The sequence below is a fragment of the Aquarana catesbeiana genome, linkage group LG02, assembly GCF_042186555.1.
Source record: "Aquarana catesbeiana isolate 2022-GZ linkage group LG02, ASM4218655v1, whole genome shotgun sequence".
NCBI classification, from domain to species: Eukaryota; Metazoa; Chordata; class Amphibia; order Anura; family Ranidae; genus Aquarana; species Aquarana catesbeiana.
In genome coordinates this window covers 342,626,943-342,651,161 of record NC_133325.1, presented here as the reverse complement: position 1 = coordinate 342,651,161, position 24,219 = coordinate 342,626,943, and the positions used below count along the sequence as shown (strand labels likewise).

At 39.0% G+C, this 24,219-nt stretch overlaps 1 protein-coding gene across 1 annotated transcript in view; it reads right to left on the bottom strand.

The window, feature by feature from the left end:
* LOC141126960 (zona pellucida-like domain-containing protein 1) overlaps nucleotides 1-24,219 on the bottom strand; it is a 72,318-nt gene that overhangs the window by 31,685 nt on the left and 16,414 nt on the right. The window contains exons 4-6 of the mRNA XM_073613044.1: nucleotides 6,228-6,412; nucleotides 4,303-4,375; nucleotides 2,010-2,107 (exon numbers count right to left, since the gene is read on the bottom strand). Coding sequence (XP_073469145.1) covers nucleotides 2,010-2,107; nucleotides 4,303-4,375; nucleotides 6,228-6,412 — 356 coding nt within the window. The remainder of the gene's footprint in view (nucleotides 1-2,009; nucleotides 2,108-4,302; nucleotides 4,376-6,227; nucleotides 6,413-24,219) is intronic.

Genomic DNA, 24,219 nt, shown 5'->3' with positions numbered 1-24,219 from the left:
TACACAGACTAGATGGGAGGGAAGAGAAGTCTCTGGTAGACCAGTCACCAGAATGGGGCCCTCGTGTGCAGTAGCATGGTAATTATGCAATATATCCTTTTCACTTGCACTATATCTAAATGTTTGTCGTGTGTCTTTTCTCTCTCATTGTTTGTATTTAGCAATATGTTAGAGCGCTCATAATAATATTTCTTTATGTAACTAGATAGATTGTTTTTTGTTAGACTTTCATATTATTTACCACATGGTCATGGTCCAAGAACTCTCATTTACTAAATCATAGCAGGAAAATATTAAATATCATAATATATAGATTTGGGCAACACAACTATAACATTTAGGGTTCATGTGCACTGCTGCTCCTAAACTGACGTTTTTGGGGCTTTGGGTAATTTTTGACTAAGCCCCTGAACTCCCCATTAATAAAAGCCTATGTGTCCATGTACACATAGGCTATTGGAGGAGTTTTGGAGAAGCAGCATTAAGAGGCAGTCAAATCGTTTTTTTTAGGAGAGGAGTTTTAAGGCATAAAAAAGCCAAACGCACCTACAGTAAATGCATCAAAACAGGTCTCCTAAGCGCTAAGCGTTCATTCATTTCAATGGCCAGAAAAAAATTACAATTCTGGCCAATGGAAAAAATAATTAAATATCCAAATGCCAAACACGTCTGAACGCATCTAAATACACCTAAACGTATTTGGAAAACTGCGACTTACTGTAGGTGCATTATTAAGGCTGATTTTTCATGTCAGGAGAAACAGCATTTACAATAAACCAGTGTGCATAAGGCCTTACAAGTCATCTGTCTGGGAACAACAGACAACTTTACATACTTTAGTCTTTACATACAGTTGTTTTGCTTCATAGCAGATTACCACTTATTTTTATAAGGTCTTACTATAAGAAAATTCTGGGCCCAAATAATGTAATGAAATGTTTGTTGTTGAATGGACAACACCTATGTCTAAAAATTCACACTAATCCTTGAGAAAAGGCAAGACACTTTTCTTTAACCAGCCTGCATTGAGCATGCTACTACAGAAGTAGCACGCTCTATACAATTAAATTGGTGCATCTGATGTCAATTCTCAAGCAATTATCATTCTCCAAAAGTTGGTAAGATAGTATGAGGAATGAGGTCCATGATGCAACCACTGCAATTATTAACCATGTGAATGAGGTTTATTTTTACAACAACATAAAGGGGCCCACTCTTGGGATTGGAAAACTCTACATGGTATATGTTGGTCTTTCTAATAAAACTTGTAATGCAGCAAAGGCAGTTTGTAGGAGCATGCAGATCTGCTAGAATACCTGCTGGTGGCCCTGTGGTTTCTGGATCTCAGTGACGCAATATCAGTATCTACCAGTTGGGGTCTCCCAGCAGAGCCTGCTGATGGCTGCTGCTGGGCTATTTAGCACCACTTCATTGTCTTTTCTCTGCCTCAATATTTTGCCTGTGTGCTTGAACCTGCTCTGTATCCTGTATCCATCCCGACTTCCTGCCTGACCTTGCTCTGCCCTTCTTTCCATTTACATTTCTCCCTGCAGTTGTAACATGTATATAGTTAGTTTGTTAGCTTGTTCCACTCTACACACATTTTCACTGGCTTGTTTGTTGCATTGTTGCTGTATGTTTTATACTATCTGTGTTAGTGTGTCCCCAATAAAATATATTGTCTTTCGCTAGAACAACAATACCCCTTTGTGAGGTCAACATATATGGTCACACCAGACAACAGGTCACCTGCATTTGTTTTCCTGGCAGCATTTGATTCATATTTCTATAATCAGTTCTTTATTTAGATTAAGAACCACATCTTGAGCAACCTGAATTTCTTCTATCTGGTGTGGACTAGTTGTTGTATCTCTAAATAACCCATATATTTGGGCCACTAAGAATAATCAATTTTACAATCATCATAGCTTTAGTTGTTGCCTCTATTTCCGGTATCTATGTTTAATATGTTTCATTGCAAATATGCTGTAGTATTTGTATGATCTTACTTTTCAGTCAAGTTGGTTGCTCCCACTTCAACATATACTGTACGGTTTAACTTGATTCCAGTTTGTGGGATAAAAAGAGGTCTACTATAATTTGGATCCTAAAAAAAAGGGTATGACAATGAATATTCAACTTTTCTTTTGAGAGATTAGATAGTAACAACCTTCTCAGGCAGTTGTTACAAATCCTTTTTTTTCAATGGTTTATTTTTAAGGAACACAGGGATAGTACAGACATCTCAACAGCAATATAATGACCATGGTATATGTACATGTAAAGGTCAATATAACAAACCAGTACATTTATTGAATGCAGATCAATGAGTGTGACACTATAGAGATCCACAAGCCTAGGTACTAAGAATTCTCTGTACCCCGTGCAGAATTTTACATGGTTAACACTGTTATTTTTTTTTTTTTTTTTTCAGAAAAAACAATAAGTAAAAATAAAAAAAAGACAACGTAACCAAAATAGAAAAATATTAAAATAAGGGGGAGGGGGTTAGGGAAAGGAACCAGTTATGCCACCAAACCATCAGAACTACGAGTCCCACCATAGCGATCCCCAGGTAATGGACAAATCTTTTTTAACAAAATTAGATTTGTTAAAATGTCAAATGAACTATTGTGGGTCAAGGATTGTTTTATTTACTAAGCTGATTAACACTGAGTGCAACAATGTGTGAATTTTACAATGTCTTAAATTTTTATTCATTATTGTGGGTATTTTTTATTGTCTATTGTGCATTTTGTGAAAGGGTCCATAATAACCTTGTACTTTTCCACCCAAAGCATGGGCAACTTGGAACACCTGGCTAATGCACTTACTTCAACTTTATAGAAAAGTCTACCAAAACACCCCTACATAGCAGGGGAAGCAAGTAAATTCCACTTTTGGATAAAATCATCTAAGATTTTATTCCTGGACAGCCACCAGATCATTCCCCAAGAGGCTGAAAGCACTGGAAAACACAAAAGAGGTGTCTCTGGGTCAGTGGATCAATAACTGATATCACATTAATGGAAGGTGTTCACCTCTTAAATTAGCTGGGAAAACACAGTATTGTTAAATTGGCTGGGAAAACACAGCAAGCAGGAATATTACTGTATACATAAAAATATATTACTGTATATGTAAATATACTGTATGTTTCTTTTACACACTGGCAATGATTTCTATTTCTCCATTTAAAAAGCAACCCTTATTTATTGCAAATTATTCTGGAGAAACAAACATCCTCATCGATTCTTTAATATATAAAAGCAATTGTGTAAGCCTGCTTGTCATGGTACACAATATTGTGCTTTTCCAGCGAATTTAAAAGGTGAACACTTTCAAATTATTGTGATATCAGTTGACCAACTGACAGTCTTAAGCAGCTCATAGATGAGTCTGTTATTTTTGTTCAACCAGTGGGCTTACCAATACCTACAGAAGTGGCAACATATTGCCAATAAATTTGTATGGCACACAGTATGGTGCACTCTAGAATATAATATATAATTCCAGTATGCTGTAAAGATCTTATGTGTGTTATGGTCCTTCCATAATCCCAGAGCCTTTCATCCCTATTTTGGACAACTCCCAATTTTCTTATAGTCTTCACGACCTTAGATTTGGCATATGGGACAGAACCTCTTTGCCCCAATTAAGACACATCCTTACAGCCACTTTTATAACATCACCTGCAGAACTTCAACCTTGTTGTACTGAAAAAACAGTAATTGGTTTCTGCAGGGACAACTTTTTCTACAAGACTTTGAAACCACAATATTGCCTTCATCACTCACTTGCTGTGTTTGAGAATCTCTGCATCCCACCCTCCACAGCATGTGATATCTCAACTATATCAATATCTGTTAAGATTCAGGACAAGTGCCACAGATTAAATCCAATATGCCTGGAAACGGGACTGCCAAACTGCCTGTCACTGATGATGATTGACATACAGCATTCACACTTACACATTCCCTGTCAATTTCATGCAAGTTGTACAATTCTCATTAGATGCCACCTTTGCATTGTGGCAGCTGACTGTAGTATTAAATGGTCGTCAGGTATCACTCACCTTGACTGATGCTGGATCTACATCATTAAGTGATGTGACAGACACTGGATATACATCATGGGACTTTTTTTTAAATAAAGGACTTTTTTTATCTTTGGTGTTATCTATAGATGATGAAATAGCTGAATATGGGTCTGTAGTCATGGAGATTAACTCATCTTTAAATATACAAATAAATACACTAGGGTATGGAATACAAATTAATCTACTTAAATTAAATGACTTACCGAAAACAACCGAACATAGAGTGTACTGATGAAGCTACCATTATTGGTAGTCATAGCTATATTATTCCCAGCCCTAAAATTAAAAATAAATATGTTTGACATGTAACAAACATTTTAAAATGCTTAAAAAAATCAGGAAAGGAGAATTTGTATACAGTATTCACTATTGATTTCATAGAAACATATATGTATGTAGGTATGTATTTACTGATTGTATAATAGTAATATGTATTCAAAGACAGAATAATGTGTATTTTCATGAGGAAAGGGAGAAGGTTTGCTTTTACATTACTGAAACACTAAACCTGCATTGGGGACGTTTGCTCTATAAAAATGGGTTGGGGTATAGGTGAGGTAAGCATGATTTCTGGTACTATGGAGCCTAATTTTCCAGGGAATTTACTCAGGAATATATATCTCCCAGTCATTGTCTGTGGTCACCAATAGTGAAGAGCCAAACTTCACTGGGTTTGTTCGAGCAGGGTTTGGTGCACTTCAAAGAGGTTTAGATATCAAAACAGAACCCCTCTAAAATCAATAGGATTGTAGCCTGCTCCGTTTCCTGTCCATTTATCAGCCTTTCTTGTAATATACATCCTTGCCACAATGAAAGGACAAGACGTTCACTTTAGTAGTCCTGATTCAAACTTACAGCTTCCCGTATCAGCTCATTGGAAAGAGCTGGTGATACAGATTTACTATTCAATTAGCAGGCTGGAAGCAGATAGGTGGCATAGGTGTGTCATCTGCTCTCATATGGTGGAGGTGGTAAAAAATCAAAGCAATTACTTAACAGGTTTTCTGTTTGCCTGCAGTACCATTTAAACTACTCTTAATACAACAATTTTGACATAAAACATTGGATTTTGTGGTAAACATTGAATAGTTACGAAATTGATATGAAACATCCTGTAGTATTTGGCTGAATCTAATTACAGTGTTATGCCTATTGACATCTTGATAAAGTAGGCAAATTGTGCATTTTTGTTTCTAATGTGAACAAATTGGACTGTATACCTACTGTATAAAGATCCACTTTCAAACCCTATGCTCACTTATTGGATGTAACTCATAAATGTAACTGCATGTTATAAAAGTGTGACTGCATATATGTGCCACTTTTAACCATACATATGGTAAGGGCAAGACACATCAAATTACTTGATCTTTATAATTAATAATTGATGACTAATTTAACATAGACAACACAGTATCTTTCTTTGCACTCTAGTGACATTGGGTTTGATTTATAAAAGGCAAATACCCTGTTCACTTTGCAAGGGAAGCTACCCCAACTTTCACTATGCAAGAAATACTCAATCCCATGCAAGAAAAATAAAAAGACAGCATTTTTGCTTATATATAATTGAATGATGGAATTCAGCAGAGCTTCGCCTCATTCACTAAGCTTTGTGGAAAAAGTGAACAGTCTGTTGGCCTTTAATTAATCAAACCTGTTATCTTCTAGATTTTCTTTTAAGATCCAAGAAAATATAGGTAGGCTCATTGTTTTTTTTTCCATATGCTTCCTATAGGCCAGCAGTGGTCCTCATGTGCTCTCCTGCACCATCTAGAGGCTGTTGAACCTGGATCGATTGCCATCACTCGAAGGCATTTTAAAAAAGCATTTTTTCTTCACATGTTTGTGAATAGTTATTATCTGTTTTTATAAATAAATTTACTAAGGATAATGCACAAGGCTGGTGTGACCTCTTTTCCTTTTTTCCTTTTATTCCTATAGTGTGCATGTGTGAAATGGACATTAGATTTGGTTGATGAACAAGACTGATGAAAATGGCTCTTTGAACTATTTAAAGTGCTGCATAAAGTGTTAACATATAATTTCTGGAAACAAAATAGGTGCACAGCATGGTTCTTTATAAATAGATAATACCATTACTACTGATTTATTGTCTTGTACTTACACATCCAGCCTAGTGTTGTTCATAAGATATTCAAGAGGATAGCTACAGGAATATAAATACTTCAGTTCAGGGCTCCGGGTGATAACGCCAACACTCGGATCTTTAGATTTGATTATTCCACTGATGTTAACAAATTGGATGTTTGAAAAAATGTCAAAAACTCCTTCACCTACAGTATCCGTAATCTGTTTTGGTTTAAAAGAAAAAGAAAATAAAGAAAGAAGACTGTTAATGCCACACCGTTTTATTAGTCCATTAATTTTTTTTCTTATTTTTATTTTATTTATAAATTATTCCTTGCAATAAGGTAAAAAAAACATTTTACCAATTGTTGTGCCACCCCCTCCCTAAACTGAGTTGTCTCTCGTTCCAATGCTGTACCCAGCTGCAGCTCTTCTCTCCCCTTTTCCTAGTCTCACAGGAGACTCAGGCAGTAGCAGGAGCCAATGGCTTCGGCTGCTGCCAGTCAAATCATGTGAGGAGGGACTGGGGGGCATGTCCAAGCTGCGCTGTATGTGTCCATGGACACACACAGACCAGATCAGGACATGTCCACACATTTGTCCGCATAGCACATGGCGTGGAGCCGATAGCTCCGGTGAGGAACACAACAAAAGGAAGTAAGGGGCCACTCTGTGCAATACCATTGCACAGAGTTAGTAAGTATAACATCTTTTTTAACTAAAAAAGAAAGTAAAAAAGTAAGTACAGTTTAAAAAAAAAAAAAAAAGGCTTTACAATCACTTTGTGTGATGAACGGGAAGGTAGAGGTGCCTGTATATACCTGAAGCAGCTTTCATTACCCACTTCTACGGCCAAATGCCAGGCCATTCTGAGTGGGCAAAGCTGCGGCACTGCCAGGTACTAATGGAGCTTGCCTCCCCCCCTCCTACCTCACATACATTCCTTCTGTATTTATCAATGAGGTAGGTTTCCAAAGTCATAGACCAATAGGAATGTGTGGAGGGTGGGGGACTGTCAGTTTGGATGGAATTGTTGAAGATTTATTCATTCAGAATGGCCTGGAATGTGAGTGCATCGGGACATTGAAATATCCTGCAGGTACATGCATACCTAAGCATAAGTGTGCCTGATTGCACATTTGTAACATGTGAGTCGCTTTAAACACTTACAAACCTTCTGCCATATATAGACATCCTGAAAGACAGTTGCTTACATGTTTATGTATACCCAAGAACAAATTTAATGTATTGTAGTATACCAGTCTTTATATGTGGTGGCAGCATTCATTTTCCTGAGGTCTGGTATGGATTTTAAGGGGAACCCCGCGCCAAAATTAAAAAAAAAAATGGAGTGGGGTCCCCCCAAAAATCCATACCAGACAATTATCTGAGCACGCAACCTGGCAGGCCGCAGGAAAAGGCCTCCTGAACCGTACCAGGCCACATGTCCTCAACATTGGGAGGGTGCTTTGGGGTAGCCGCCCCAAAATACCTTGTCCCCATGTTGATGGGGACAAGGGCCTCATCCCCACAACCCTTGCCCGGGAGTTGTGGGGGTCTGCGGGTGGGGGGCTTATCGGAAAATGGAAGCCCCCTTTAACAAAGGGACCCCCAGATCCCGACCCTCCCCCCTGTGTGAAATGGTAAGGGGGTACAAAAGTACCCCTACCATTTCACAAAAAAGTGTCAAAAATGTTAAAAATGACAAGAGACAGTTTTTGACAATTCCTTTTTTTAAATGCTTCTTCTTTCTTCTATCTTCTATCTTCTTTCTTCTATCTTCTATCTTCCTTCGGTTTCTTCCTCCATCTTCTTCTTCTTCTGGTTCTTCTGGTTCTTCCTCCGGTGTTCTCCTCCGGCATCTTCCTCCGCAGTGCCAGCGTCTTCTTCCCTTCTTCTCCTCGGGCCGCTCCACATACATGATGGCATGATGGGAGGCTCCTGCTGTGTGACGCTTCTCCTCTTCTGACAGTTCTTAATTAAAGGGGGCGGGGCCACCCGGTGACCTGCCCCCCTCTGACACACGGGGACTTGACGGGGACTTCCCTGTGGCATTCCCCATGACGTCGGAAGGGGGTGGGGTTACGTAACGGGTGACACTATCCCCCTCTGACATCACGGGGAATGCCACAGGGAAGTCCCTGTCAAGTTCCCGTGCATCAGAGGGGGGCGGGGTCACTGGGTGGCCCTGCCCCCCTGTTATTTAAGAACCGTCAGAAGAGGAGAAGCGTCACACAGTGGGAGCCTCCCATCATGCCATCATGTATGTGGAGCGGCCCGAGGAGAAGACACCGGCGCCGTGGAGGAAGATGCTGGACGAGAACACCAGAGGAAGACCCAGAAGAACCAGAAGAAGAAGAAGATGGAGGAAGAAACCGAAGGAAGATAGAAGATAGAAGATAGAAGAAAGAAGAAGCATTTAAATAAAGGAATTGTCAAAAACTGTCTCTTGTAATTTTTAACATTTTTTAAATTTTTTGTGAAATGGTAGGGGTACTTCTGTACCCCCTTACCATTTCACACAGGGGGGAGGGCCAGGATCTGGGGGTCCCCTTGTTAAAGGGGGCTACCATATTCCGATAAGCCCCCCGCCCGCAGACCCCCACAACCACTGGGCAAGGGTTGTGGGGATGAGGCCCTTGTCCCCATCAACATGGGGACAAGGTGTTTTGAGGGGCTACCCCAAAGCACCCTCCCAATGTTGAGGGCATGTGGCCTGGTACGGTTCAGGAGGGGGGCGCTCTCTCATCCCCCTCTTTTCCTGCAGCCTGCCACGTTGCATGCTCGGACAAGGGTCTGGTATGGATTTTTGGGGGGACCCCACGCCATTTTTTTAAATTTTGGCATCGGGTTCCCCTTAAAATCCATACCAGACCTGAAGGGTCTGGTATAGATTTTGAGGGGGACCCCACGCCATTTTTTTTTTTTAATTTTGGCCGGGGTTCCCCTTAATATCCATACCAGACCTGAAGGGCCTGGTATGGAATTTAGGGGGACCCCCACGTAATTTTTTTTTTTTTTAATTTTGGTTCAGGGTTCCCCTGTGGGGAATTCCCATGCCGTTTTTTTATCAATAAACTTTTATGTGTATTGTCGGACCGGCAATTCATTAATAGCCGCGAGTAGTTTTAAATGACTTTTTTTCCTTTGAAATGTCATTTGCTGTCAGACTGTTCTAAACACGGGAAACATGCGCCCCTTTACAGGCATACTATAGACACCCCCCAGGTATGGAATTTAAAGGAATATTATACTTTTATTGTTTCACTTTAAACATTATTAAAATCACTGCTCCTGAAAAAACGGCCGTTTTTAAAACTTTTTTTTGCATTGATCCATGTCCCCTGGGGCAGGACCCAGGTCCCCAAACACTTTTTATGACAATACCATGCATATAACCCTTTAAAATTAGCACTTTTGATTTCTCCCATAGACTTTTAAATGGTGTTCCGCGGCTTTCGAATTTGCCGCAAACACCCCAAATTGTTCGCTGTTCGACGAACTGGCGAACAGCCGATGTTCGAGTCAAACATGAGTTCGACTCGAACTCAAAGCTCATCCCTACTAATGAGACTAGCTGTCATTTTGAAAGCTCACACATAATATTAGTAGAGATCGCTCCCTGCAGCTGCTGCTTCCCTGATTGCTGATATTTTGTTACATTGATAACTGATCAAAATAATGTAACTAATTTGTTAAGTATCACTTCTTTGTTACATAGTTTGTTATTTGCATTATTTATTTATTCGTTTTCCTTTTTATTTTTGGAATGTAATGCTACCAAATACAAGCCTTGTGTTTCTTTCCTTCAATAAAACATGTCTATATATAGCTTGGAGATTGTCTACCCCTTAACCATTCCCTGTGTCATCAGTTCATTTATTACTGCCTATATAAAAATACCTCTTTCTTAGGCTGGGCAGCATGCTCCTGGAAAATAAGAATGAATAACTTATTGCTGCTGGATGTCTGGTCTCAATCCACCTGCTGCTTCAGCTTGGAACCCAGCCTTATAAATATTGAAACTAAAATTTTATGAAAACTTTATCTCATCCAGTTATTATAATTTTCAGATAAAAAAATTTTAGTCATTTTTATCATATGCTAAACTTTTTGATGTCTCTGCAGACTATGTGTTCAATGCATAATAATGTCTTTTTTACAATGCGTTATCATGTATCAAGGCAGCTCATTCATTTTTCATGTCCTGAAAACACACCTTAATGCACTAAAAATGGATCTGGCCAGTTACACTATCAAAAAATGGATCTGACCACAGATACTGTACACTGCAACTTGCGTTCATCTGCAGGCTTAGGGCTTTTTTTATCAGTGAAGCCTAATATATAGGGATCACACAATCAGAAACTATTCTGGTTGGTTCCTAGTCATTAGTGGAAACCCTGGCTGTCAATGATTAAGAATCAACAACTGGGTGAAGGGTGGGCTACGATTTCTCAAAGGGAAGGATTTTTAGGACTTAATGGATAGTAGAGGACATTGTGTTGGGCAATGTTTTTAAACAGACTACAGGCCGTAAGGGGTTAAAAAACTGATGTCTGTGTGTTTAGGTGAGGTGTTTAGGTTTATGTAAAGTAAGAGTAAGGTGAGTTCACAACTAGGCTAGGTTTGCACATACACAGGCTGGGAAACATGTGCTAATTGCATGAGTTCCCATGACCAGAAATGAATATGTATTGCTCTTTAGCAGATGCACAGGTGTGCCACCCGCACACATTGGTGTTTTTGAGTGTTTTAAACCGCATGGTGCCGCATCACTTTTTCCCTGTGTTTCCCACAGGTACATCATCTTATTCAAATGAATGGGCTGCTGTGCCTGAACAAGCAGGGCACACAGGTGCCTCAGTAGCCACTTTTCTTACCCAGGTAGCCTTACCTGGGTTTCCTCTTGTATGCCTTGTTTGGATTGGCTACAGCATCCGACTGTGGTGAGTGGTCTAAGGGTGATAATAATCAACATATCTCTGTGGATATACCTTACCAGGAACCATTATTTCCCTTTATGTTTATGCATGGCACACAGTACCTGCACAATGTGAACCTAGCCTTAGGCAATGTTTTGTGCTAACTAGTAGAAGATATGAGACTTAAAGTGAAACTAAACTTTGATTTAAAAAAGAATATTCTATTCACGCATGTACTCTTAAAATGCGGATATACCTTACCAGGAACCGTTATTTCCCTTTATGTTTATGCATGGCACACAGGACCTGCACAAGTGTGAACCTAGCCTTAGGCAATGTTTTGTGCTAACTAGTAGAAGATATGAGACTTAAAGTGAAATTAAACTTTGATTTAAAAAAGAAAATTCTATTCACGTATGAACTCTTAAAATGCCACTAAACCCACATCATAAAAAAACTATCAATAAATGGTGTATTACATGCTGTTCATACTCACTCAATCACTATGAGATACATTTTCTGTATTCTGCACAAAGCCTGTTTGATCCTGCTGTTCTCAATTCAGCTAAAGATTGTATAGCTGTGGTGACAACTCTGTTCATGCACATATTTCAGTGAGTTTCTATGCTGAGCATTTCCTCCCTATCACTTTTGAGCAACCCATGTGTCACACATGTGTGTGTGTGTACACAATGGTAAATGACAGCCCACTTCCTCCCTCCTCCTGCTTCATCCCCACTAACCAGCCAAACACATGGGGGTGGAATTTTACATCTTGAATGATGGAGGTTTTACCTCCCTGTTATTCTAAGACACTGGCTGGAGGGGCGTAACACAGCCGGTGACTGGCAGAAATTCACCCACACCATGTTATTGCCAAAATATAATAAAGTTTTGCTTTCAAAAAGATATCTGTATGACAATTTAAAACAGTTTATTGACATTAATTATTTCTTTTTCCTGTATTCCAAAGGCTGTTTTTTTATTTTGAACATGAGACCGGCAGCAGAGGACTAGAAGCTCCTCCTGCTTATGTTTTCCTGCAGATAGGCTGGGAAAGATCTTTGGTCATGTGACAGCTGTATATCAATTAGGAAAAAGGTACATGTAGATTTTTTTTAAATAAAATAATTACAGTTCCATCATCCATATACCGAAATAAAAGGGGCAATGCACATTAAACAGTGTGTGTTTAGTATCACTTTAACTCAAAAAGTACCTTCTATTGTTCTAAGCCTCATCCACATCCCTGATTTCTTTTTTTTTCCTGCGGATATATGACTTCCTGTTAGAGGGTGGCTATGTTTGTTCTTCATGGTCCCACTGAAAGTAAGACTATAGCTGCCTTCTCTTGCTCCCTCCCAAGATGGACTATGGACTATGGGACTTGGTATTTTGCATACTGCAGTGAACATGACTGCAACTACTATGCACTGCTTGTTCCAAACAAAGCAAATATGTGAGGAAAAAAAGGTTTGGGAGCTCATTGGCTGTGTTAATATTGTCGACTGAAACGACTAAAACATTTTAGTCGACTAAATGAATATTATTTTAGTCGACTAAAACACGACTAAATCTAAAACAACTGAAATGACTAATATACGACTAAAACTAAAATGGCATTTTAGTCAAGAGACTAAAATGGGACTAAAACTAAAATGCCATTTTAGTAAAAAGACTAAGACTAAGACTAAATTGAAATTTGACTTCAAAATTAACACTGGTCTGTAGTGCATGTTCATACCCTAATGTAATAATAACATATTAGATTTTTCACTCCAGCAGTATATAATGAGTTTGCAAATTGTAGAGAATTTTTAACTAATGCATTCCAATTGAATTACACCCATTAGATTTCAGACGACTAAAATATACTGGAGATTTTAGTCGACTAAAACGTAGGACATTTTAGTCGACTAAAATGTACTGGAGATTTAGTCGACTAAATACGACTAAAACTAAAACAATTGCAAAAGACTAAAATGGGACTGAAACTAAAATGCCATTTTAGTCCTAAGACTAAGACTAAAACTAAATCGAAATTTGCTGCCAAAATTAACACTGCTCATGGGGTACATTAAAAGAGGACAGAAAAATACAGTAAGAAATTTCATAAAAAATAGATTACAGGGCCATTAAGTAGAGGATGTGTATGGATTCTTTTTGTAGAATAATTATATAATATAATGTACCTTTAATTAATATCACAACGTTGGGCTGAAGCTATTAGAGAATGAAAATAACTTTAGAGTACACATGTTAGCAAGCCATATTTTGCGCATGTACATGCATTGCTTTAAGGCAGCCAATTTAACAAAAACTGGATGTGCACCTTTTGTAACATAGAGCACAAAAATTGAGTTGTGGTGCAACTATACTGTGTGTTGTATGCTATTCTAAATAAATAAAACTACAATGCACATACAGAGTGAGACTGAAAAAAAAAAATCCAAGGAAGAAAAGTAATTCACAGAATAGTTGAGTACTTGTTAAAAGATTAGTCTCATCATGTTAATTTTACATGGGTGCAATTAGAAAATTGAAAAAAAAATCTCATAAATAAGTAATTGTTTAGAGATAATCACTTGCTCTGATTCAAGTTTGTGTAATAAACTTTAAAGAATACAGTTTGACATTTCAGCTTCTCACAACCATGTTTGATCAACTGCTAAATCTGGAGATTAAAAATCTCTTGTGAAGCTACTGTACTCTCTTTGAAATGAATGTGATGTGAGCATTTCAATCAGTTATATCGATGAGAGAATCAGTTAGAAAAATGAAGTTGTCAATCCAGTGAAATGCAAATGTTATTAGTCTCTAGAATATACACAATTCGTTTTTCACAATCTTCAGAACTGATTCAGTTAACCTATCCCCATGCAGGTCATAGAAAAACTGATCACAATGTAATCATTAGCCCTCATGCACACAGGCTGTTAAAAAAACGTTATGAAAACGCCAGTATCTTTGCAGTGATTTTTTTTAACTTTTTTCAGCTTTTTTCAGCGTTTTTGCATTAGCGTTTTTTAGCGTTTTTTAGCGTTTTTGAGCGTTTTTTTTTTTTTCAAAATTTTTTTTTTTTTTTTTTCAATGGATCAAAAACGCTAAAAAACGTTGGTGAATGACGTTTTTAAGGGTTTTTGAGCGTTTTTTAGCGTTAGAGCATTTTTACAGCTGAAAAACGTCTCTCAGAACACACTGGTCCTGGGTTTTTTTTACAGCTTAAAAACGCCTATGCCACTTGCAGCTCAAAAACGCCTAGGTGGGCATGAAGCCATAGACTAACATAGACAGGCCTTTTTAAGCTGCAAAAAAAGCTCAAAAAAGCAGCTGTAAAAACGTCCGTGTGCATGAGGACTTATTATTCAATCATGCCCTGTCCCTGTTGGAGGTCCCTTTATTTCTCATCATCAAGGGTATTCCATCTTAGCTAATTATGCAGGTTACTACAAAACGTTTTATAAATCAGTGCTGATCTTTTAAGATAAATTGTACACCCAAAGCATAATTTTTCGCACAACAAATGGAATTATACATAGAGCATAAAAATGGCTTAGTCAGAGTGATTGAGAAATGCATGTCACAAATAAGAGGGGCAAATAAAATCTTTACTGGCCACAACAAGATCATAAATTTTCATTTTCAGGTTTCCTTGCAATGGACTATAAAAACATGTCTGTTTTGTCACAACATGAAGAATTTTATGAACCTGGAAAACTGTTTTCAGTTGAAACCACAATGAAATTGTTATAAGATACTATGTTTATATGAAACAATTATTAGCAAAGTCCCCATTGACTGATCTCACAAAATCTCTTATTGCCTAAGTGCAAATAATTAGTAGTTAGTAAGCTAGACTAAAGTAAACTGGACCCTTTTAAAAGTCAGCAGCTACAAAAAGTGTAGCTGCTGACTTTTAATAATCGGCTACTCACCTGTCCTATGGTCCAGCGATGCAGGCTCACGAAGCCCTGCTCCTCTCCCCCTCCTCTCCGAGGTGCCAACATTCTAACTGTGGGCACCTGGCTGTGGCTTCACAGCCAGGCGCATGCTGCGCGATGTGAATGGTCGGGCAATCTTCTGGGACCTGTGAAGTATCCCAGAAGATTGCAGGGAGGGAGGGGGGGAGAAGTGAACTTCCTTCCGGCGCCACAGAGCCAGAGGAGGAAGTGGGAGCTGGGTGTCCATAAAAACTGGGCATTCCCCCCCCCCCCCCCCCAAAAAAAAATGGCATGCCAAATGTGACCTGTCAGGGGGTCACCATCACTTAAAGCGGAAGCTCAATTTTTGGGTGGAACACCGTTTTAAGTCAAATATGCATTTGGAAATGCTGCTTTGTAAACTGCATACCTCAAAAAATGATTGATCCAGTTAAAACATATCATTTTGATGACATCTGAATCCTAATGATTTGTATATACAAATGCATTTAATTCCATTAAACTGATTCCATATATATAAACAAATTGTATACTATAAATCCACATTTATAAAGTTTATGATACAGATAATAGACAATCTTCTGTGATATAGGGGATTGGCGCTGTTCACTAATAGAGAATGATAATGAATAAATCAATAAACTATATAAACTGCTAACAAAAGGAAAACATAACCCCTCAATGTTGGGTGGATAAAAAGTGTAACAGAATACAAATAATTATTGAAAATTGTGCTAAGAATGGTCAAAAGATGTGCAGAATACCTAAATTGCAAAAATTGTTATCACAAAATAAAGTTGGTAAAATAAAACACCAAGCATTAATAAAGGTGAATGATCAATCAGGTGTAAAAAAAAAAAAAAAAAAAAAAAAAAAAAAAAGAAAAAATTTTGTATGTGTGCAATGAAAGATATGGGTGGGTATACCTAAAAAAGAGGGCAAAACACCGTGTTGCCCACTAAAAATAAATATGTATACTGGTAAAGCTGAATCGTGTTGGAAAATTTATATGTGAAAAAAATGTGAAAAAATGTAAGAATATATATAAAAATGTGAAAATATGTATAAAAAGAAAAAACAATCGGCATGTGATGTGCAGACAATCTGAGTGCACAAAAAACAAAAAAGTGAAAAAACCAAAAAGAAAATAAGAGTCCCAGCAACCAGATCAATTATTAAAAAATATATATAGAAAGTCTTTATATCCGTGAATAAAAAACAGTTCTTATGCAGCCAGCTGATATATCTTCAAAGGTTGCGGATAGGTCTATCCCAATAAATATATGTTGTCCCGTGTGGAGTCCCCTCTAGTGCCCCCACTCACCAGAGTGCCCAACCCCTGCAGGGGTAATGAGCATGTAGATGATCAGATGATCCAAGCGGTCGGTGTCCCCTTCACCACCTAATTTCCACCTGTGTCACCCGATCACTTTCAAAAGGCATCCATCCGGAACAATTACCATGTGCAGGGAGAAGAGAAGAGCCTCATAGTGTGATTCCGAATATATATTTATTAAACTCAAGTCAACAACAAAAAGAAATGAACAAAATAAAAAACAAAATAAAAAACTCAGAGGTTAAAAGAAAATGGCACTATGCCGGCTGGCTCCACATGAGAAGCCGCAGACAGTGCAATGTGAGCGGCTTGCGTTCCACAGCCGTCTGCCGGAACCGGAAGTACAAAGCAAAACACAAATAAGAAAGGACGTATGCGTACCAGGAGGCCACGCCTTACGCGTTTCGTCATCAAGACGTCATCTGAGGCGCCCGAAACGCGTAAGATGTGGCCTCCTGGTACGCATACGTCCTTTCTTATTTGTGTTTTGCTTTGTACTTCCGGTTCCAGCAGACGGCTGTGGAACGCAAGCCGCTCACATTGCACTGTCTGCGGCTTCTCATGTGGAGCCAGCCGGCATAGTGCCATTTTCTTTTAACCTCTGAGTTTTTTATTTTGTTTTTTATTTTGTTCATTTCTTTTTGTTGTTGACTTGAGTTTAATAAATATATATTCGGAATCACACTATGAGGCTCTTCTCTTCTCCCTGCACATGGTAATTGTTCCGGATGGATGCCTTTTGAAAGTGATCGGGTGACACAGGTGGAAATTAGGTGGTGAAGGGGACACCGACCGCTTGGATCATCTGATCATCTACATGCTCATTACCCCTGCAGGGGTTGGGCACTCTGGTGAGTGGGGGCACTAGAGGGGACTCCACACGGGACAACATATATTTATTGGGATAGACCTATCCGCAACCTTTGAAGATATATCAGCTGGCTGCATAAGAACTGTTTTTTATTCACGGATATAAAGACTTTCTATATATATTTTTTAATAATTGATCTGGTTGCTGGGACTCTTATTTTCTTTTTGGTTTTTTCACTTTTTTGTTTTTTGTGCACTCAGATTGTCTGCACATCACATGCCGATTGTTTTTTCTTTTTATACATATTTTCACATTTTTATATATATTCTTACATTTTTTCACATTTTTTCACATATAAATTTTCCAACACGATTCAGCTTTACCAGTATACATATTTATTTTTAGTGGGCAACACGGTGTTTTGCCCTCTTTTTTAGGTATACCCACCCATATCTTTCATTGCACACATACAAAATTTTTTCTTTTTTTTTTTTTTTTTTATACACCTGATTGATCATTCACCTTTATTAATGCTTGGTGTTTTATTTTACCAACTTTATTTTGTGATAACAATTTTTGCAATTTAGGTATTCTGCACATCTTTTGACCATTCTTAGCACAATTTTCAATAATTATTTGTATTCTGTTACACTTTTTATCCACCCAACATTGAGGGGTTATGTTTTCCTTTTGTTAGCAGTTTATATAGTTTATTGATTTATTCATTATCATTCTCTATTAGTGAACAGCGCCAATCCCCTATTTCTTTAGACTACACAATTATTGGATTGCACCATTGGTGCTTTCCCTTTTAGGGGGGCTGCAGTTCGGTTATAAGCCCGTCCTAAGCGCGGAACACTATTATATACTAATCTTCTGTGATATGATGTGTTTTATTGATCAGCTACCTAAACAGAACTCCAACTACTGTATAAACACTATCAATCACATGCTAGTTTCTAAGAGGAGTTCATCTACCATACTAAATGCATATTTAAGCTGGCCTACTGGGTCAATGCATCACTAGCTGACATTGTGGAACAAATTGTGAATATGCTGTGAGTTTTCAAGTGCCTCAAGAGTTTTTTTTGCGGGGTGAACTTCCCCCTTGATGCAAGAGGAGGTCTTAATATGGGAGACACATGAAAAGGCCTATTGTAAGATACTGAACATCGATGTAGTGCCCTGCCTTTATCCTGCCTTAGGCTGGATAAATTTAGTTTTAGGCGTTGCTGTTCTCACCTGAATGGCAATTTATTTTCTAGGTCTGGTCAGGTCTTCCTAAGCCTGGTGGTTGATTGTGCCTGTCTGTCATTGCAAAAAGTTTCCAGAAATAGAGTAGGAAGTTTAGCAACTGGGTTAAGAATATTTATCTGACTTCAGCCAACCCCTGAGAGGGGCCGCCCAGAAGGTATGGTTGGGTAGAATATACATATTTGGGAGGGCACTTGAGGCCTCTGCCCCTGAGATGCAGCATGTGTTACTTAAGAACTGTTGCTGTCAGGTTTCTGCATGTGCTGCATGTGCATGGTCCCACTCACAATGTCCAGGGACAGCTTCCAAACCCGTTTCCCACGACACTCTTTCACTAGGCCTTTCACTAAAGAGTGTCGTGGGAAACGGGTTTGGAAGCTGTCCCTGGACATTGTGAGTGGGACCATGCCTAGAGTTCCAAGGGTGCTTGTTCTGCAGACCGTTCCAGTTTCTCCCTCTATTGCTGCACTCATACTGCTTGTATCATATTCCTGAGCCGAGAAGCAAAGGACTGTGGGGCTTTGTAGTCCTGTGTCTCTCTTAGACTACATCTGCCAGTAAGTTTCTAGTTGAAAGGGAGATTATGTGAAAGGCTATTTAAAGAGCTGTTTTTGGCGTGCCCACTCTCTCTTCTCTACGGGATCCATCAGTAAGTATTAGAGCTGCCACCCAGATTCTGGGACTGTGGCCTACCAGGCCCTGTGAGCCATTGCTATCCCTGCATGGGTGAACTTGCACCGCTGTGCAACATTACAAGATCTTCTGTCCCTCCTGTTGGTGATCAGGGGAGCACACTGCAGGCACCAACCTGGACTGCTGTGTTCACATTGGACTGACATACTGTATCCATGCTTCCACTGGTTTGTGTACAGACCCTGCATCGCTTCATGTGTGTGCCGAATACCTTAAGCCCAAATCACCTTCTCTTCAGCAACACAGCAAATAGATGCTGCATACAGACATCATAACCCAGATTGCAAAGGAACTTGCCACTTCTTCTATACCCACTACTTGCTTGCTGACTGCTTGAATCTTCCCCTCATTCTCTTTGAGGATTTTCCCTTCAACATCATTGTGCTCCAATATGCCAGTGAAGTCTGTGTTCAGGCCTGACACTTTGACTACCCTTATTCCATTATCTGAAGGGTGTGAGCTGGCCCAAATAGTGCTTAACCTCTTTTCCCCATAGGAGTAGAGTTTCCTGCAGTCAAGCCTCTCTCTAGACATAGCCTCCCCACCATTGAGCTCTCTGGGCATATTCAATTATTCAGTGTCTACCATTCTTTGCATATTCAAGTGTTGTTATTCATTACTGTTTCCCTTTGTTATTCTGAAAATACCTAACTGCTGTGTGTCCCACTCGACCAACGTTGGGTGCTGTCCCAGGGTTTGGCTGACTGACACCTCTAAACCCATTGTTTGCCTTAGTCAATACAGAAGTCTGCTGTGTTCAGTTTACATTGTGTCTGTGGTTCATTTAAAAGGGTATATAGAAAAAGAGGAACCCCGTAGGGGTGGGACTTTAAAGGCACTACCACATAGACAAAAAGTAGAAAAATAGAAAATATTTATTGAAATAACATAAATAAAATAGTACACATATATAATACATAACCATGGATGGCAAAAATTGTACAAAATTGATGCAAAGAGAAATGATACAACTTCCTTAACCCAACGTTTCAGAGATGAATTGTTGTCACCTTCATCAGGGATTTTCACAGGGAATACAATATCTATGGAATATGGTAGTGCCTTTAAAGTCCCACCCCTAGAGGGTTCATCTTTTTCTATGTTACAATTGGGATGTGGCACACCCCTTTGAGTGGTTCCCATCAGTAACCCTTTTTCATTTAAACACTTAAGCCCGGACCATTTGGCTGCCTAAAGCCCAGAGGACTTTTTACAATTTGGCACTGCGCTGCTTTAACTGATAATTGCGTGGTCATGCAATGCTGTACCCAAACAAAATTTGCGTCCTTTTGTTCACACAAATAGAGCTTTCTTTTGATGGTATTTGATTGCCTCTGCAATTTTAATTTTTTGCGATATAAATGGAAAAAAAATGATGTTTTATACTTTTTGTTATAAGAAAAATCCAATAAACTTAATTGTATTCATACATTTAGGCCAAAATGTATTCAGCCACATGTCTTTGGTCAAAAAAATGTCAATAAGCGTAAATTTATTGGTTTGTGCAAAAGTTATAGCGTATACAACTAGGGTATATTTTCTGGACTTTACATAACTTTTAGTTTATGACTGCCTATCTCATTTCTTGAGGTGCTAAAATGGAAAGGCAGTACAACCTGCCCCCCCCCCCAAATGACCCCATTTTAGAAAGTAGACACCCCAAGGAAATTTCTGAGAGGCATGTTGAGCCCATTAAATATTTACTTTTTTGTCCTAAGTGATTGAATAATGACAAAAAATATATATATTTCTTTTTACAAAAAGTTGTCACTAAATGATATATTGCTCACACATGCCATGGTTATATGCGGAATTGCACCCCAAAATACATTTTGCTGCTTCTCTTGAGTACGGGGATACAACATTTGTGGGACTTTTTGGGAGCCAAGCCACATACAGGGCCCAGAAAACCAAGCACCGCCTTCAGGATTTCTAAGGGCGTAAATTTTGGATTTCACTCCTCACTACCTATTACAGTTTTGAAGGCCATAAAATGCCAAGATGGCACAAAACCCCTCCAAATGACCCCATTTTGGAAAGTAGACACCACAAGCTATTTGCTGAGAGGCATGTTGAGTCCATGGAATATTTTATATTTTGCCACAAGTTGCGGGAAAATGACAATTTTTTTTTTTTTTTGCACAAAGTTGTCATTAAACGATATATTGCTCAAACATGCCATGGGCATATGTGGAATTACACCCCAAAATACATTCTGCTGCTTCTCCTGCTCTCATTTGTTTTTGAAAATGAAGAAAGAAAAGAAACATTTTTATTTTTTTTTTTCAATTTTCAAAACTTTGTGACAAAAAGAGAGGTCTGCAAAATACTCACTATACCTCTCTGCAAATAGCTTGGGGTGTCTACTTTCCAAAATGGGGTCATTTTGAGGGGGGTTGTGCTATCTGGGCATTGCATGGCATGTGATAGGCAGTGAGGAGTAAAATCAAAAATTTACACAGCATGAAGGCGGTGCTTGGTTTTCGGGGTCCCGAACAAGCCTAGGCTCCCAAAAAATCTCACACATGTGGTATCCCCGTACTCAGGAGAAGCAACAGAATGTATTTCGGGGTGTAATTTCACATATGCCCACGGCATGTTTGAGCAATATATCATTTAATGACAACTTTGTGCAAAAAAAAAAATTGTCTTTTTCCCGCAACTTGTGTCAAAATATAAAATATTCCATGGACTCGACATGCATCTCAGCAAATAACGTGGGGTGTCTACTTTCCAAAATGGAGTCATTTGGGGGGGGGGGGTTGTGCCATCTGGGCATTCCATGGCATCCGAAACTGTGATAGGCAGTGAGGAGTGAAATAAAAAATTTACACCCTTAGAAAGCCTGAAGACAGTGCTTGGTTTTCGTTGTCCCATACGTGGCTAGGCTCCCAAAAAGCTTGGGTTGTCTACTTTCCAAAATGGGGTCATTTGGGGGGGTTTGAAGTGTTCTGCCATCTTATGCACATATGCATAACATTTAGAAGCTTGTGTCCACATCACCCACTCTTCTAACCACTTGAAGACAAAGCCCTTTCTGACACTTTTTGTTTACATGAAATTTTTTTTTTTTTTGCTAGAAAATTACTTTGAACCCACAAGCATTATATATATTTTTAAAGCAAAGGCCCTACAGATTAAAATGGTGGGTGTTTCATTTTTTTTTTTTGCACACAGTATTTGTGCAGCGATTTTTCAAATGCTTTTTTTTTTTTTTAAAAACACACTTTTTTCATTTGAATGCACTAAAACAACATTGCCCAAATGTTTTATGAAATAAAAAATATGATCTTAGGCCGAGTACATGGATACCAAATAGGACATGCTTTAAAATTGCGCACAAACGTGCAGCGGCGACAAACTACATACATTTTTAAAAGCCTTTAAAAGCCTTTACAGGTTACCACTTTAGATTTACAGAGGAGGTCTACTGCTAAAATTACTGCCCTCGATCTGACCTTCGCGGTGATACCTCACATGCATGGTGCAATTGCTGTTTACATATGACACCAGACAGACACTTGCGTTCGCCTTTGCGCGAGAGCAGGGGGGGCAGGGGTTCTTTCTTTTTTTTCTTTTTTTTTTCTTTTGCTTTTTTATTTTATTTTTAAACTGTTCCTTTCATTTTTTTAAATCATTTTTATTGCTATCTCAAGGAATGTAAATATCCCCTATGATAGCAATAGGTAGTGACAGGTACTCTTGGGGTCAGTTGGGGTCTATTAGACCCTAGATCTCTCCTCTGCCCTCAAAGCATCTGACCACACAAAGATCAATGTGATAAAATGCTTTCCCAATTTCCAAATGGCACTGTTTACATCCGGCATAATCTAAGTCATGAAATGCTCGTAGCTTCCGGGTTCTTAGGCCATAGAGATGATCGGAGCCATTCTGGTCTCTGATTGGCTCTGTGGTCAGCTGTTGGAACCACCGGCTGCACTCTTAGGTTCCCGGTTGAGACAGGAGAGCCAGACAAAACCATGGAAGATGGTGGGGGGGACATTCCCTCCCACTGCTTGTAAAAGCAGTCTAGAGGCTAATTAGCCACTAGGATTGCTTTTACATGAAATTGGGCATTTATTGTAATCTTTTTATTCATGCAGGCTGTGGGCTGCATGAAAAAAAGAGATTAATCGGTGGGTATTCCCACATTAGAATACCTCCCTTTATCCATCCACTTCTAATTATGGGCATACATGCACCGTTTTGTTTTCACTCCTCCACCCCTGCTGCCCCCATGCTTCGGCATATATGCTCTTTTTTTTAACTATGGTGGGGAAATCACCTCCTACAGCATTGGAATCACGGCTTTATGTATCGTGGGAGCAAACGCTGTTGCTGTCAAGATAAATAAATCCGTGCTGCAAATGAATGGCATACCTGCTGATCAAATGATGGTTAACAATAAAACAAAGTAACATTACAGTATAACAGTAAGACATGCCATACCTGCAAAGCAAATGCAAAAAAAACATAGTAAAGAATAAAACATTTTTTAACGGAATCTGTGCCTAAAATATACATATGCCGAAGCATGGGGGCATCCGCCCCAAAAGTTAGGAGCAAATCACTCCTCCACCCCTGCTGCCCCCATGCTTTGGCATATATGCCAAAGCACTGGAGTCACGGCTTTATGTATTGTGGGAGCAAACGCTGTTGCTGTCAAGATAAATAAATCTGCGCTGCAGCTGAATGGCGTACCTAGTAAGCAAATGATGGTGAACAATGAAACAAAGTAACATTACAGTTTAACAGTAAGATTTACCATACCTGCAAAGTAAATACAAAAAAAAATAGTAAAAAATAAAAATTTTTTTAATGCAATCTGTGCCTAAAATATATATATGCCGAAGCATGGGGGCATCCGCCCCAAAAGTTAGGAGCAGCAGGAGGCCAGTAGAAGGAGCTGTGAGCCCCGAGCGCGAAGCCTTTATGTTCTTCACTTTGTGTCTGGATTTCCACTGAGCACTGCTGACGTCACTTTCGCGTTCCAGGGTGGTTAGCGTGGAGCTTCCCACACCATGGACACCGTGGAATAGTCGCTTAACCAGGATTAAAACATCTCCACA